Source organism: Vipera berus (assembly GCF_964194415.1).
Source record: "Vipera berus genome assembly, chromosome: 1".
Classification (NCBI taxonomy): domain Eukaryota; kingdom Metazoa; phylum Chordata; class Lepidosauria; order Squamata; family Viperidae; genus Vipera; species Vipera berus.
Window position 1 is genome coordinate 333,613,362 of NC_138202.1, and position 16,772 is coordinate 333,630,133.

General features: G+C 40.4%; 1 protein-coding gene across 2 annotated transcripts in view; it reads left to right on the forward strand.

The window, feature by feature from the left end:
• The window catches only part of KIF13B (kinesin family member 13B), a 158,933-nt gene that overhangs the window by 102,585 nt on the left and 39,576 nt on the right, over positions 1–16,772 (forward strand). For both annotated transcript variants that reach the window (XM_081312970.1, XM_081312971.1), the window contains exons 21-28: positions 3,042–3,170; positions 4,850–5,020; positions 7,951–8,108; positions 8,768–8,900; positions 11,174–11,320; positions 12,709–12,735; positions 13,926–14,025; positions 14,766–14,892. In XM_081312970.1, the coding sequence (XP_081169096.1) occupies positions 3,042–3,170; positions 4,850–5,020; positions 7,951–8,108; positions 8,768–8,900; positions 11,174–11,320; positions 12,709–12,735; positions 13,926–14,025; positions 14,766–14,892 (992 nt within the window). The remainder of the gene's footprint in view (positions 1–3,041; positions 3,171–4,849; positions 5,021–7,950; positions 8,109–8,767; positions 8,901–11,173; positions 11,321–12,708; positions 12,736–13,925; positions 14,026–14,765; positions 14,893–16,772) is intronic.

Sequence of the window (16,772 nt, forward strand, 5' to 3'; positions counted from 1 at the left end):
GCAGGAGGAACGGAGACCTGCCGACGTTTGGGGAGGTTTGGGGAGGCGCCCAAACCTCCCCAAACGTCGGCAGGTCTGCGCGGAGGAACGGAGACCTGGGGAGATTTGGGGAGGCGCCCAAACCTCCCCAAACGTCGGCAGGAGGAACGGAGACCTGCCGACGTTTGGGGAGGTTTGGGGAGGCGCCCAAACCTCCCCAAACGTCGGCAGGTCTGCGCGGAGGAACGGAGACCTGGGGAGATTTGGGGAGGCGCCCAAACCTCCCCAAACGTCGGCAGGAGGAACGGAGACCTGCCGACGTTTGGGGAGGTTTGGGGAGGCGCCCAAACCTCCCCAAACGTCGGCAGGTCTGCGCGGAGGAACGGAGACCTGGGGAGGTTTGGGGAGGCACCCAAACCTCCCCAAACGTCGGCAGGAGGAACGGAGACCTGCCGACGTTTGGGGAGGTTTGGGGAGGCGCCCAAACCTCCCCAAACGTCGGCAGGTCTCCGTTCCTCCGCGCCCTGCCTGCCTGCTTCTTTCCGCTGTGGAAAGAAGCAGGCAGGCAGGGCGCGGAGGAACGGAGACCTGCCGACGTTTGGGGAGGTTTGGGGAGGTGCGCGCGCACCTCCCCAAACCTCCCCAAACTTCGGCAGGTCTCGGACGGCGGTGGCTTGGGAGAGGTGCGCGCGATCCCGGAAGCACCAAAGCCTCGGCCGCGCACAAGTCCTCGGTAAGTTTTTTTGTTGACTGGAGTATAAGCCGAAGTGGAATTTTTCAGCCCAAAAAGTGGGCTGAAAAATTCGGCTTATACTCAAGTATATACGGTACTATTGATTCTCTTATCTTTTGACATAGATGCCTCTAATATAGGCAGTTATATTTAATTGCTTCTTAGTTCTTCCTAATTTCTTCCCAGTTTGCCCCTGAGTTTGTTTAGGTAGGAATTGATTTGATAATCATGTGAAGTGTATAAAAAGGCATGACAAAGATGACTTTTGAATCTGGGATAACCCATTCTCCTCCTCACAGATTTCCTATTGGACCCATGTTGACCAGTGTACAAGAAAACTAGAACTAGAGAAGACTAGCGTATGACTAGTTCTCATTAAACTGATAAACCTGTTCCTCAGCCATACCATTCCTACAGCAGGTGGAAATGCAGATGAAGGAATAATAATCCTTCATCTCCACAACTACTTCACATATAGAATTCAGCACATTATTAATCTCACTGTTTAGGTTTACATGGAGAAACTTTCACTCTTGTGATATTTTTTTCTTTAGTTTAGTTTATTTTTATGTGCAGAGAGAAAGATTACAAAATGGTCATTAAAGAACCTGCTGAGTGTCTCCCCCTTTGTTTGGTACTGGATACAGGCTAGGCAGGAACTCTACCCCCTCTCCCTTTCCCCTGAGTACCTGTTGGTCCAACGGTTGACAATCTTAAGGGGTTGCCACAAAGAAGAGGGAATCAACCTATTCTCCAAAGCACCTGAGGGCAGGAGAAGAAGTAACTGATGGAAAAGTATCAGAGAGAGGTCCAGTCTAGAACGAAGGAGAAATTTCCTGACAGTTAGAACAATTAACCAGTGGAACAACCTGCCTCCAGAAGTGGTGAATGCTCCAACACTGGAGGTTTTTAAGAAGAGACTGGACAGCCATTTGTCTGAAATTGTATAGGGCAGTGATGGCGAGCCTTTTAGAGACCGAGTGCCCAAACCGCAACCCAAAACCCACTTGTGTATTGTCGGGTGCCGGGTGGGTGTGGCCCATTGGGTGGGCGTGGCTGTGGTGGTAACGGCAGACTGGGAGGGACTAAAAAGTTCAATCAATCAATTCCAACTTTGCGAGATTTTTTTTTTCCCCGCGAGAAGTTGAAATTGATTGATTGATTGAACCTTTTTTTTGGCACACGGCGGCAGAGGCCTAAAGCAAAAAGGTTTTATAAAACCCAGCTGAAGGCCTAGGACTGGGGCGATGGCGCGCGTGCCCACAGAGAGGGCTCTGCGTGCCACCTGTGGCACGCGTGCCATAGGTTCGCCACCACGGTTATAGGGTTTCCTGCCTGAACAGTGGGTTGGACTAGAAGACCTCCAAGGTCCCTTCCAAAGCCATTATTCTGTTGTGTTATTCTGTTATTCCATTGTGCCTTTGGCCAGACTGAGTGGGGGACCCTGTGATGATTTTTAATAGGAATGTTACTGTGTCAAGGGAGGTTTGCTTTAATTGTATTGTTATTGTTCTGTTGTTTGCTATCTAGTGTTCACTGGGAGTGAGGCAGTCTAGAAATGGTGTAAAACAAACAAGTAAAACTTCTCCTAAGCTTAATACTCCTTTTAGGTAAAACTTCCTTGAAGGACAATTCCTGTTAACATCTCTGATATTATCACTGAGCTTGATGATCCTTGAAGTTGAAATAGAAGAAAGAAGAGATTACTTTTCCCAGTTTATTACCAGTTGCTCCTCCACTGGACTCTCAGAGAGGATTAATCCCTTGATAATTGTCTGACTATTCTTGGAATATATACAACATGAACATCTGCATTACTGTGTTGGTGCCGCATCTCCCTGCTCAGGGCATAGGAAACTACATGCAAAATGGCATGCCCAATTTTTACTTTTAATTTCTTGGATATGATAATTACATGAAAGAGTGATTTCCCCCAGCATTAAACAGTCACTTCAAAAAATAATACTGCAATAGGCATTACAATAAATCATTTCAAACCCAGTGCAAGGCAACAGCTCAGATAAATACATAGCAACAAAATTTATCAGGGCTAAAAACAGCTTGCAGCCGCAGAATTTAAAGTAGATTACAGACATTAAATTATAGATCTTAAAAAACTCAAGAGAAAAATGAAAATTGAAGGCCAGTATTTCCTGAGGCAGAACAGTGGAAAACTTTGAAACCCTCTGAAAAATCTATACTGCTGTTTCAGGCAGCATGGATTGATGAGAATTTTGCTAATGTACATTTATTTTCAATAATGTAGTTTTATTTGCTTCCAAGAACCTTATGATTATCCCTCCTGTCTATGGGATTTGTGCCCTGTCAGGTAGCAGGTCGCCTGCATGTTGAAGTGGTACGTGTGAGTGGAGATATTGGGGAGAGAATTGCAGGAGGTGATGACAGCTTGGAGGGCTGCTTTGAGAATGATCAGCAGGAACACAAGTTACTGTGCATGGTGAGTTTGCCAAGAATGAAACTTTGCCAGCTATGTGCCTCTTGTTTTGACTTGCCATTAGAGTTGGGGGAAGGGGGAAGTGTTGCTTTAGAAGTGTTTAGATGGAGAAATGAAACCTTTATGATTCCTCTGAAGACATTGAGAGCCTGAAACATTTCCAAGGACACTGCAGCAGGTGTGGAGGAGAAGCAGATGGTTCCATAACAAAGTGAAATTGTTTACAGAGACTATGTGAGAAGTTGGGGATTTGGCTGGAGAGATTGTTGTTTAAGTCTATGAGTTGGTGTCTGGGAACCTCAGAGTTAATTTTGCTTCCACAATATCATGCCATGTATGCAATAAATAATAAGATTTTCAGAAACAGAATGAACCTGATGATTTATTTGGATCCTTGAGCTGGAAGTTGACAGAGTTCTCTAAAAGCTTCCCTAATTTTGCTTTTCCAAAATAAACAGTTTGATAGCAAAAAGCCTGTCTATCCTGAACTGGGTGCTCTATGGATTATAATTTTAATTATAGTTATTGTGGAGAGCCAGTTTGCTGTAGTAGTTAAGGCATCAGGCTACAAACCAAATTAAGGCCCTGAGTTCAGGTCCTGGCCTTGATTTCAATGAAGTCAGCTGGGTGACCTTGGACCAGTCACTCAGTCCTAGGAAGGAGAAAGTGGCAAGCCACTTCTGAAATCTTGCCAATAAAACTGAGGTTGACAGGAGTCAACTCCGATTTTTAAAATAACCTATTGTGATTGCTGGGTGTGCTAGCTAGGAGTGATATTACATTGTGTAATATGCTGGGACAGCAACAACTTTATGAAGAATGACCTTAGTTAGTTTTAGTTTTATTTATAACTGCTGGAGCTGTGAGGCCAAAGCAATCTGTCAGGGTTGGTCACTATTGTGTTCACTCAATTATACTCATTTAAATGTCTTATGGACAGTCATCCAGGTCATGGTTGACCGTTTTTTAAAGGCAATTGGACATCCTTTATTTTGTTTGAAGACATTTCCCTTCTCATCCAAGAAGCTTCTTCAGTTTCTTTCTAAAGCGGATAACTAAATGTCTAAGGAGTTTCTCAGTCATCCAGGTCATGGTTTGTCCCAAAGGTGCTTTTTCAGAAGGCAACTGGACTTTCTTTGTTTTGCTTGAAGATGTTTCACTTCTCATCCAAGAAGCTTCTTCAGTTCAGAACTGAAGAAGATTCTTGGATGAGAAACGAAACATCTTCAGCTGCCTTTTGAAAAAGCACCTTTGGGATATTCATTTGAATGTACTCGTGTATTTATTTTATTGTGGAAGTTTTGTTTAAACCAAGAGTTTGATAGCTTAAGGTACGTAACTTTCACTGTTTTTTTAAACTGCCACAAAGACAAATATGCCGGTTGCATTAATTATTTTGGAGCAAGGTTGTGTCTTCAAATCCGTTTAGTTTCTGCTTTATAGTGAAGCAACCTTTGAGATACCCAAGTCTGCTCATAGAGTGCCCCCTGGTGGAGCTGTTTATTTCAAGATATAATTTTAAGGCAGATTTACTGTCTACTGAGGAAGCTTCTGATTTTATAAGACAGACATTATTCTGAACAGTCTGCTACATTTTGTATTGAACTTTTATTGAATGCACCCTATTAATTATTTATTGTACTGACCTCTGTATGTGTTATGTGGCCCTTTTAATCCCCTAGATTAAAATCCTTCAGGCTACTGGTTTGCCTCAGCATCTCTCCAACTTTGTGTTCTGCAAGTATTCTTTCTGGGACCAGCTGGAACCTGTGATGGTTGCCCCTGAAATGGATCCTTCTTTGTCTCCCATCAGCAAGGAGCCACGGTGCATGGTTGTCTTCGATCATTGCAATGTAATTGTTCTATTGTTTTTACTGCTATCTCAGAGTTGCAACTTTAATTTCATCATTAAAGTGCTCTCCAGGATGGGTGGGCAAAATCCTTTCTTACTAGTTCTTTCTTACCAATTCTGATATTATGCTAAGCTGTAATGTTGATGTGTGTGTCTGGGGGAGAAATAGAGTAATGCTAGCACACATATTATGGTGTAGTATTATGGCTGATCTAAGTCATTATGGATTGTTCAACGAATCATGGTTTTAAAAATCTCGACTGCATATTACACGGCAGCGGTGCAATGCATGTGTCATTTTAAGCTTTAAATTCTGCTGATTGTAATAAAATGGGAATAGGTTACATCAGGGGACTTCAAACTTGGCCCTTTTATGACTTGTGGACTTCAACCCCCAGAATTCCTTAGCAAAGCACACTGGCTGAGGAATTCTGAGAGTTGAAGTCCACAAGTCATAAAAGGGCCAAGTTTGAAGACCCCTGAGTTACATGCTTGGCAGCCCATTCTTTGAAACCAACCAACCAGATAGAGATAGTTTAGTATAATATCCAAATGAAATATACTGATTTTTTACACCTAAAGCATTTATTATTATATTATATTATATTATATTATATTATATTATATTATATTATATTATATTATATTATATTATATTATATTATATTATATTATATTATATTATATTATATTATATTATATTATATTATATTATTATATTAATTATATTATATTATTCATAAGCCAGTTCTAAACCAATTGTTACTCATCTTGTCATGTATAGTCATTATGAATTATAATCCTGCATGTCACATTGTTTTGTTGGCACTGTTATATTTACCTGTTTGTGTAACCAGGATTGAAAATATGGTCTCAGTAAGCATGCAGCTAATGACTTTATATCATGATTCCTGGCTTAAAGTGGCATACTCTTTTGCATTGTTCCAAATCTCTCTCTTTTTTCTAGTATTTATTAGGCTAAACAATATATATTTGCTCTCCGTATTTATTTAGAATATTTCTAGGATGTCACATAATTGGAATTCTCTGGATTGCTTCCATTAAAAATAAAAAATCAAACACTACTTATAACTAGTGGCAGAAATTTTTAAAACTCAGAAATCAAGAAATATCAAATTTTTATCATATAGGTAGAACTTTGAAACTCTAGAAATTCAAAGTTATCAGGGTCTTGAGAAGCTTTGAAAGTTCTTTAAAAACGTCTATGTCAAAAATCTCAAGAAGCCTGAAATAAAGGGAAAAATTATTGTTTACTGAAAAGAATATAAAGTAGGCTGGACCTCTATAGGAAAAGCATTTTATAACCAAGATTTCAGCACTGAAGGAAATGCCCTTTTCCTTAGTGGACACCCTCTGAATTTCATTTTACTGTACTAAGGACCAAATTTCAGGTAGAAAATGAGAGAGGGTGTGACTCTTCAGATAAGAAAGTACCAACCATTCAGAACTTTAGAAACCAAAACAAGCATTTTGCATTGGATCTTAGAACAAACTAGAAACAATAGGAAAGACAGCACAGTAGGGTAATATGATTGTTCCAATTAACAAATGTCTAGCCCTGGGAAACGTGCTATATCAAATGTGGATCAGGCTTACTGTCTCTTTATTTGCTGAGCTACAGTGTTTTCAATGGATCATTTTGTCTTCTGGGGCTCTTAAAAGTACAAAAGGCTATTCTGGAGAAGCCTGTCTCAAATACTCAAATCCCTCCCCTTTTTCTATAAATATTAAAAGTGAGTTTACTAATGTAAGCAAGTTCTTGAAGCCTCTTTCATATAGTCTAAAACAGGGGTGTCAAACTCGCCACGTCCCTTGACGTGTCAGGATGTATCACAACTTTTTCCTCCTTGCCCAAGCTGGGGTGGGTGTGGCTTCCGCATGACACATCCGGCCTGTGGGCCGGCAGTTTGACACCTCTGGTCTAAAATATACATACCATGCCATTAAAATTGAGATCATTTTTTATGTTGACTTAAAAAATTGAAATATTCTGATTTTCTTATTTCAAAAAGCCCTTAGTAAAAAAAAATAGAAAAGCAATACAAAGTATTACAAAACAAATTATAATTCAGTATATTGTTGAACAATATGAGCTCTCTCTCTCTTCCTTTTTCCCAGCACTTTTAAAATACTGTTCATATCCCTTTAAAAACAGTTTAAATTAATGTCAGCACCCAAATAGCCCTGTTCTTAATGCTGAACAACTATATCTCAGCTGACTCTGGCACTGATCATAAAACCCAGCAGATTCAGATTGTTGAAAGTGATTTTTGATGTAATTTAGGCTGGTATTCTTTCCATTTGTAACATTGCATTCTCCACCACACCATCTTGAAGACAACAGGTTCAGGAAGGTTAATTTAGCAGATGGAAATGTTTTTTAAGAGCTTTTCATATCTAACACTATTCTAATCATAACAAGAACCCAGCATAGCAATCCTACATTATTGCCTTTGTACTGCAAATGGGCAATACTAATATACCAAAAGACTGCTGGTTAATTGCCTGTCAAAGCTGTACAATCAGGAAACATCACATGGAAGAGAGAAATGAATTCATCATAATGAAAAGCAATAATAAATCTCCAAAAGTAGGACAGCAAATTCCATCCATTAATTTTGCTGTGTTTCCCCCTGTGGTTTGCTTCAGGATTCTAAGCATAAAGCTTTCTAAATTGCTCTCTAGATCCTTCTGGTACTCTATTTATCATAGTGATTTAAGCTTTCTGTTAAGGTTGCAGATCTCAGCTATTGACTGTTCCAGTTCAGATATCCTGTTGGGATTAATGTACACTAATATGTTTACTCCCTTATTTCTATATGTTTCTTTTTTCTATTTCTGCATCCATATGTTCCAATAGTAGGGAAGGAAATGAATGATGCATTAACATTTTAATCCTTTTCTGACTAGGAATTCTCTGCCAGTATCACTGAAGATTTTATGGAATATCTTTCTGATGGTGCTCTAGCTATTGAAATATATGGACACAAACAGTGTGATTCTCGCAAAAACCCAGCACTGTGGGATTTAGGAATAATTCAAGCGAAAACACGAAGCCTCCGAGACAGGTAATAGTGGCACTTAGCTGATGAACACATTTAAAACTTGTGAAGAAAAACGGTGTAGAAGTCAGAGGAGAAGATTTATAAGCAAAATATGAATTATTGTGCACTTTCTTCCAATGTTCCAATCTATTCCTCTGGCATTTAGAATTCAGAAACCAAGGGCCATAGGGAGCATTGCTACCTTCTCTCTTCCTTGTTTGCATTCTGCCACAACTCTTCTCCCTACTCTTTAATCACTGCCTTTCTAAAATCTCAAGATTCTATTATAACTATATTAGGAACGGAGTAATTTTCAATTCAATTCAAAACGCAGCTCATTTCAAAATGTAAATGCCAATGTTGGCAAAATTTGATACTCTAAGTAACTTAGGCATAACCACAAGGGAAACTTAAATGTGCTTTGCCAATGGAAGTGAAGCTGCACTGAAACTATTTCCCTTTTTACTGTTTCTTTCCCGTGCGCGCACACACATATGGTATGCTCCCTTCCTTGCTTTCTTTCTTGCCCATATATACTCCCTCTTCCTCTCTTTCACACACATACACCTATACTTGCAAACATCTCTTCTCGTGATGTATAGTTTCCAAAGCAAAGTATAATCTTTGAGCACTTTTCCAAAAGGCATAGTGTTTCATTTGTCTCAAAAATTGTCTTTTGGTAGATGGAGTGAGGTCACCCGCAAAGTGGAGCTATGGGTTCAGATTCTGGAACTCAATGAGAATGGAGAATACTGTCCAGTAGAAGTAACTCCAGCAAAGGATGTACATACAGGTGGCATTTTTCAGCTTAAGCAGGTAAGATGCTAAAGAAGACCATCAATAATGTCAATACTTATTACTTTGCCTCTCTTTTTAGAGAAGTGGTTGATTGATTACATAAACACTATGAATTTGGCTTTTGTCAAATGATGTTCAGGCTACTCAGAATCCTGTGGTAGCATGAACAAACACAGGCTATTTAGCACCACATTTTTCTTTCCGATTAGTTCAGGGGTGTCAAACTCAATTTCATTGAGGGCCGCATCAGCATTGCGGTTGCCCTCAAGGGGCTGGGTGGGTATGGCCAGGGTGGGCATAGCCTACTGGTTGGGCGTGGCTATAGTGCGTATGGCCTGCTGGGAGGGCGTGGCCAGCTCTACATTGTTCGCATCAAGGGTGCCTATGGGGGCCTGGGCAGGAGTGGGACAGATCTGAGGGTCTCTGGCAGAAGGTCGGTCTCTGGGCCAGGGCCAAGGCAGTGGGGGCCATTCCCTCACTGTTTCTAGGATGGCTTCGCGGGCCGGATCCGGGCCCCGGGCCTTGTGTTTGACATGTCTGCATTAGTTGCTCTTCTATTCTAAACACCTCTGAGGGAGGCTAAGCTTGTTCATATCACAGAATACATCCCCTATAGAAAGATCTCAGTTCTTTGGACAACCATTAACTGGATTTTGGACATTTTAATTTGGACTTCTCGCCCCGAGCAACGAAGTATGTTGTTTCCAAGACTAGAAAATTTGTGTAATTTATATCATTTGCATGATTACAGCATTAATGTTTTACATCTCTTCAGTTAATTTCTGTAATGAATGCAAATGATGTAATTTAACAGATATTTTAAAATAATAACTATCCCTTCCACCTTCTGAGGTTTTACTGTTAGTTTTCTATTGGAAAGAGTCTCTGAATTGAAAAAGCCTTCCCTCTAGGTGAATCTGACCAGCTAAACATTCAGATGCATTTGCACAAAATAGAAGTCTTAGCATCAACCTTCATTAAGGTTAGCATTGGGCAAGTTAAGACCAGTTGGATACTTGTGCTTCAGTTTATGTACAGAAGGTGAATTAATTCAGTTACTAGGTTATGCATATTAGGTGAAAGCAGCCAATGAGAACTTTATTTTAGAATCCATTCCTTTGATCAGTTGCCATTAATTGCATGCACATGAATGAATAAGTATATGTGAGTGAACAAGACAAATTGCTCCATACCATGTTGCCATTGCTCTGTCTTTGCTTTCTAAAGCCTACAGCGTTATAGCTTTCCCCATCCTGGAACCTTCCAGTTGTTTGGCATCTGCTACTTCTAGCTGTCCCTGGCCATTCCAGTTCTGCAAGTTGCAGCCACAACACACTGCAAACACTCATCTGACAAATGGACTGTTTTTCAGGCTCATCTTTCAGGAATAGTGTAAGGGTGTTTTATTTTGCAGACTTGGGATCAACTCTTAGTAGAGGATATAGCTAGATAGTTTGACACAAAGTTTACATAGAGCTCAGGTTGCAATGTATGCAAAACAAGTTCAGATACTGTGTTGGAAAAGACCTTTGGTGATGATCTTGGAAAATGATGCTAGTCAAAAGTAAGGAATTCTAGACTGGTAAAACTAATTGTCTGACTATCATGGTAAGGCAACTTTCTAGTTTCATGATCTTAGTGTTTTATGATGTAGTCTTAATGCAGCCTGTGTTTCCAATTTGCTGTTCTCTGCCCCGCCCCGCCCCACCCCCGAACAATTTGGAATGAATGGGCAAATGGTTTGATTAATCAGTTTGAATGGTCAAGATGCTGAAATGTCTAAGATTTCTGCTTATTTGAAGGATCATTCACAAGAAAGATATATTTCAGTTTGGAGGAGATGGATAGATTATATTCAGAATAAATATGGGACTAAAAAGTTCCATTTAGCTTATGAGTAGATTTTAGATTTTTATTAACTTTAGTATTAGTATTGATTATATTTTTGTTTAAGTTATTATTATTATGTTTTTAATAATTTGAATGTATCAATGTTAAAGGGGAGTTAAAGCACATTATGAATTTGGTTAATTTTATAATGGATAATTTTAGTTAGAATATGATTATTATATTTATGACCCTGTATTCAGCTCTGGGAAGTGGGGGGAGGGGGGTTGGGGTGGGTGGGTTTTGGGGATGTTTTGTAAAAAAAAGTTTTGTAAAACTCTTTAATAAAAAAAAAGATGCTGTTTCCAAAGTGAGACTACCTGACCACTTTTTGCCAGCAGAGGTCCCCCTTACTCTTTCTTCTTCGTATACTGCTTTTTACAATATTTTCTCTGAATGTGTAGGGACAGTCACACCGAATCCAAGTGGAAGTGAAATCTGTGCAAGAATCAGGAACATTGCCTCTCATGGAAGAATCCATCTTATCTGTGGCAGTGGGCTGTGTGCAGATCAGACATATCAAATCACCAAAAAGTCATGAAAATTATCAGGTAGAAGATTCTTGTATATACCAAAAGCAGTTAAGTGTGTTCATGCATACTGGGTATATGTCAGATTTTTCTCTGCTTGAGTTTCTTGAATGAGTGGATCATTCTGAATTACTTGGACAAAAAAGCTGGTTGCATTTCTATATTTCCTCTATGATTTAAATTACAGAATGGAATGGTGAATTAGAATCCACTTTCTTTAGCTCATCAGAGTTTTCATACGTGTTAAATCACATGCATCTGTGTGAGACAGGAAGCTATACTGAAGACATGTCAAATTCGCTATGTCACGTGACATCGCACAACATATCGGGACAGTTTTGCCATTGCCGGCAATGGGGTGGGCATGGCTTCCACGTGACGCATCCGGCCTGCAGTTTGACACCCCTGCTATACTGTTTGAAAGCTGGAGGTTGAATATTCACACCTGTCAGGGAATGGTGTTCTTTACATCTACTTTCAGAAAGACAATAATTTGCATATTTATATGTATTTTGAATGTAGAGAACCTGTTTTGGGTGCTTACAAATTGGCTATGGCAGAGAACCTCTCATTGATCAAGCAGTTACTATGGCAATAAAGCATCCTTTTTTGTGTATGTGTGTGCCTTGGAGTCAACATTGGACAAGTCCCTGTAGTTTTCTTGGCAAGATTTCAAAAGTGGTTTGACATTGCCTCCTTCTTAGGACTGAGAAAGTGTGGCTGGCTCAAGGTTACCCAGTTGGCTTTTTGCCTAAGGCAGGACTAGAATTCAGAGCCTTCTGGTGCCTTAAGCTTACACCAAACTACTCAAAGTATTCATTTACTAGGAGGCAAATATATGAGACTTCCCCCATCCAGCTCCTTGGACCCACAGGATGCTTTCCACAACCCAAGTTAGCTGTTTGTCATTTTTCTGAACAAGAAGGCAGACTTCTTAACAAAACATCGGGCTACAGCTATCCACAATTTTTGAGGCCTACTAGTATTCAGAACCTGTACAAAAATACATCACTTAGCATACACTCCTATATAATGTTTAAATTTACATATTCTAATGGCTATCTCAGAGAGCTGTTGGAATATTTTTGCCCCAGAATTGCAGCACCCTCCAGCTTTATTTCCCCCCCCCCAAGGATAATTGGTTCAGAAATAAACTATAAATGAGAGTGCTTCTCTACAGTACAGACCCATTAACTGAGAATCTTCCCTTGTAGATAATATATACATATTGTCCATTTTATCCATATCATCCACTAGAACTATTTGGTCTAAGGGTTGAGGCACCAGATTACAAAGCAAGAGACTATACATATATATGTGTGTCTATATGTATGTATGTGTGTGTGTGTGTATAGTAACTTTGGGTGTAAAAACGAATTTATATGAATTTTGCATGTTTTTTTCTCTAGGAAGAAGACGACATGGACAGTTATCAGGTGAATATGTTATAATTGGTTTCTTCAGAATCTAAGACTTTTTAGATTATTTAGTCTCTTGTTCATTAGAGAAGTAACATATTATCTGATCAACAGTCTCTAGATTCAACATTGTAGTTTCTAAATAAAACTTATTAATGTTATTATGGTCATTGCCCAAGTAAAATATATGATAGGAATAAAAATAAATCTGGCCGTAGTACTGAGATGGCATCGGTTACACTTGAGCTTTGGTGGGCCTGTGATGTGGATAGAGCTTTGGATTGAAAGATGGTTAGCATATAAATTTCATAAATGTCATAAATATAAATTTAATAAATAAAATAAAGAGGAGCCATGTTGAATGCCTTGTCATTGATTTCTCATCAGTTTTCAAACCAACAATAATGATATTCTCCTAGACTGGCTCAGAGGATTGGGAATGGATAGCTCAGAAAAATTTCTTTTTGAAGCTGCTGCGCATGGTCAGTCAGTGGCACATGGTTACATATCATCAATCCACTGAAGATATCCCAATTTATATCTCAGTTCTGGGCCAATTAAGCGATGGCGCCAAAATTGTCTCAGTGTCTGGAGATTGTGGAATTCTCGAGGGAGATGACCAAGTCTCAACTATAAAAAAACAAGTGGGTATGGATTTGGAGGAGTTCAATTGTTAGTATTAGTTTAGGTTGCAGTATCTCTAGTGGAATTGAAGAGCAATTTGAGAGTTCTCTTAGACTCGTGGCTTTTGCTGGAAGAGCAAATGTCAGTCATGGTGAGCAGGACCTTTGCACTACGGTAATCCATTCAGTGTATCAACTGCACTCTTTCGGGATTACCCACAGTAATTATGCACAATGATTTGCAGCCTAGTTAGCTCTTGGCTTGGTCTATTATTTTGCAATCACATGGAAATGCCTTTGAAGAACATTTGAAGCTGTGGCTGGTCCAGAATGAGGCAGTCCAAATACAGGCATATGGCATTATGCTCATGTTCCACTGCTATTGCACAACCTGTACTGGTTACCAATGGCCTTATAAGTGCAATTAAGGGTACATTACTTTTTTATTTATTTTCAGTGGCTATTTCTTTATCCTGAGACCTGAGCTTCAAAACATTTGGCATGCATAGTTTCTGACATCGACATTCAGAAGCAAACTATTACATTTGAATGTTTTGTTTTTAAAAACATGTCATTTCTTCACAGGATAGAGATCTAGAGAGGCTGCGCAGGAAATGGTTAAATGTTCTTACAAAACGCCAAGAGTATCTAGATCAACAGCTGCAGAAACTTGTGGGAAAGCCTGGTAAGCATAAGCAGTTTATTATTTTCCACTGTAACTGCTGCCAAAGTTGTTTGGAAGCTAAAGAAACTTGAAAAATGTTCAGGACATTCCCAGCTGCATGGAGAGTCATTCTTGCACTTAGATTACGGAAAGCAAGTAGAATAACTCCAGACCTAATCTGCTCAACACAAGGTGATATAAGACTGAAAGAGTGGTATATATGCATGTACAGATAGAACAGGCAACATTGGAACTGTCATACATGGCATCTTCTCTCTATAACTGTATATATTTTAGAAGAATATGCATATCATTATTATTACATTTGTCGCATTAATACATTAGTACATTTGTTGAAGTGAATTTAAAAATTCTTCCCAAGAATCCTTAACAATGTATGTATTTATCTTTGCAGTTTAAGGCAAGGGTGAAAGATAGGGCTTTGTAATCTCCAGTAAAGGTCTATAAGTCCTCCAGTCAGATCTGATTTCTGTTGATTGCATGGACACAACTATGTAGTTTACTTGGTAATAGTAGATAAATAGTTTGTGCATATTTATTGACTTCCCAATCTAGGCTACAGCCCTGGTATTTTGGTGGTCAAAAAGTATTTTGAGTTTCAAGAATTAACCTGCTGAGCCTATAGGGACAAAGTCAGAAGATGCTGCCATCTTCTAATATGGTTTCCTGAGGTCCCTTCATTGCCGTCATCTTTGGAGGTGTTGTTGAGTGTATAGCAAAACTTTCTTGACCTGTTCCAGACAAATCAGAAGATGATGTTGATCGAGAAGCTCAGCTGTTAGAGATGAGGCTGACCCTTACAGAAGAGAGGAATGCTGTAATGGTGCCCTCTGCTGGCAGTGGGATCCCTGGAGCACCTGCTGAGTGGTAAGGCCTGTAATAAAAAAGTTGCAAATCTCTAGCTTTGCAAATTGCTTAGATTTGCTTGTGGTGAAAAAAAATAGAAAGGTGCTAGGTCAGTGGTGGCGAACCTATGGCACGCATGCCAGAGGTGGCACTCAGAGCCCTCTTTGTGGGCACGCATCTCATGTCCCGGAGATGGCAACCATCCCTCTTCAACCAGCTGCCCAAGGTCCCACGTGGCCGGATGCTTCCCGGCACAGCTGGTTTCCCTCCCCCTCTGTCCCGTCCCTCCTGTCCTCACATGCTCTCCTTTTCCTGGGTAGGACCCACTGCATTGCCTCCTCAGCTGTCGGCTAGCTGTCCAGAGTGCACCGGTTGAGGAGCCAGCAAGCTGTGGCTGCTGACGGACACCGTCGGCCCCCATGCGCTCACTGGCCTCTGTGTGTGGGGGCTGATGGTGTCAGGCAGTAGCTGCCCTGGCCCCTACCTCACCTTGCCTTGCCCCGCAGCAATTGGCATACCCACCCTGCCTCGCCTCGCCTCACCCCACAGGACGAGCCTCTGGCCAACCGCCCCACCTGACAGAGATCCCCTGGACGCATCCCTCCCCATGAGCAACATTGTGATGACCATGCCCACTTTGGCCACACCCACCCAGTCTGCCATGACCACCCCAGTCACGCCCACCCAGTGGGCCACGTCCCACTTGGCACTTGGCGATAAATAAGAGAGCCTTGGTGGAGCAGTGGGCTAATGCCTCCTTAAGTAACATCAGCTGCCTGCAATTAGTGCAGGTTCGAGTCCCACCAGGCTCAAGGTTGACTCAGCCTTCCATCCTTCCGAGGTAGGTAAAATGAGGACCCAGATTGTTGGGGGCAATAAGCTGACTTTGTAAAAATGCCGCTGGAGGGGGGGGCGAAAGCCCTAATAAGCAGGCATATACATAGAATGAAGGCTATTGCTAAGCACATTGATTTGTGCTTCTTAGATTGTAAGCCGCCCTGAGTCTTCGGAGAAGGGCGGGATATAAATGGGATTTTAAAAAAAAGTGGGTTTTGGGTTGCAGTTTGAGCACTCGGTCTCTAAAAGGCTCGCCATCACTGTGCTAGGTTATCTTGCTTGTAGCCATGGAGAAAGTGTAAGTACTGTGCCAATGGGATGAGAAGTAAAAAAGTTCAGTTACCCTCCTGGAAAATGGTGGAAAGGTAAAGAGAAGACTGGTTTCTGAAAATGGTAAGAGTGGGATATTGTGGCTGTAAGATATGCATGAGAATGAATGAAATGCCTAGTAAATAGTTAAAGTTGGGCAGGGAGTAAAAGTGAGAAAGAATGATGTTTTCTTGATTGTTTAATGTAATATATAAGGAATGCTAGTCATGATGTTAGAGTTATAGGGGTTGGAGGCTTAAATATGTTTGTACTTGGTTTGTAAATGATACCATGTTATTGATCGAGAACCCAAATAGTAGATGTGCAAGTGCAAGATGACTAGTGAGTAATATGTGGCCTGTTGCAAGGAATTATTGCTTGTTGAAAGGTGGGAAAATGTCTGCATTTAAGAACTTGCTTCTGCCCATTTTGTAATTTAAAAGTGAGAATTGTGTCAGGAAAAATGAAGTAAATTGAATGCAACAGGAATGGGACATTTAAGAACTATATGTGTCATATAACAACAAGACATAGGATCAAAAACCTAATGGGCGCCAACTCAGTGTGAACTAAATATAGAAGAGATTGACCAACACAAAAGAAATAGAATGAGTATTTGGTCATATAGACAGAAAGAATGAGGATGACACTGTGAAACAAATCTGTGAAGGAAAAGTGAAAGAGTTAAGAGAAAGGGGAAAAAACTAAGAAAATCATGTTTGGATGTAGCTGATAAGCTACAAAGCTCTGGAGAG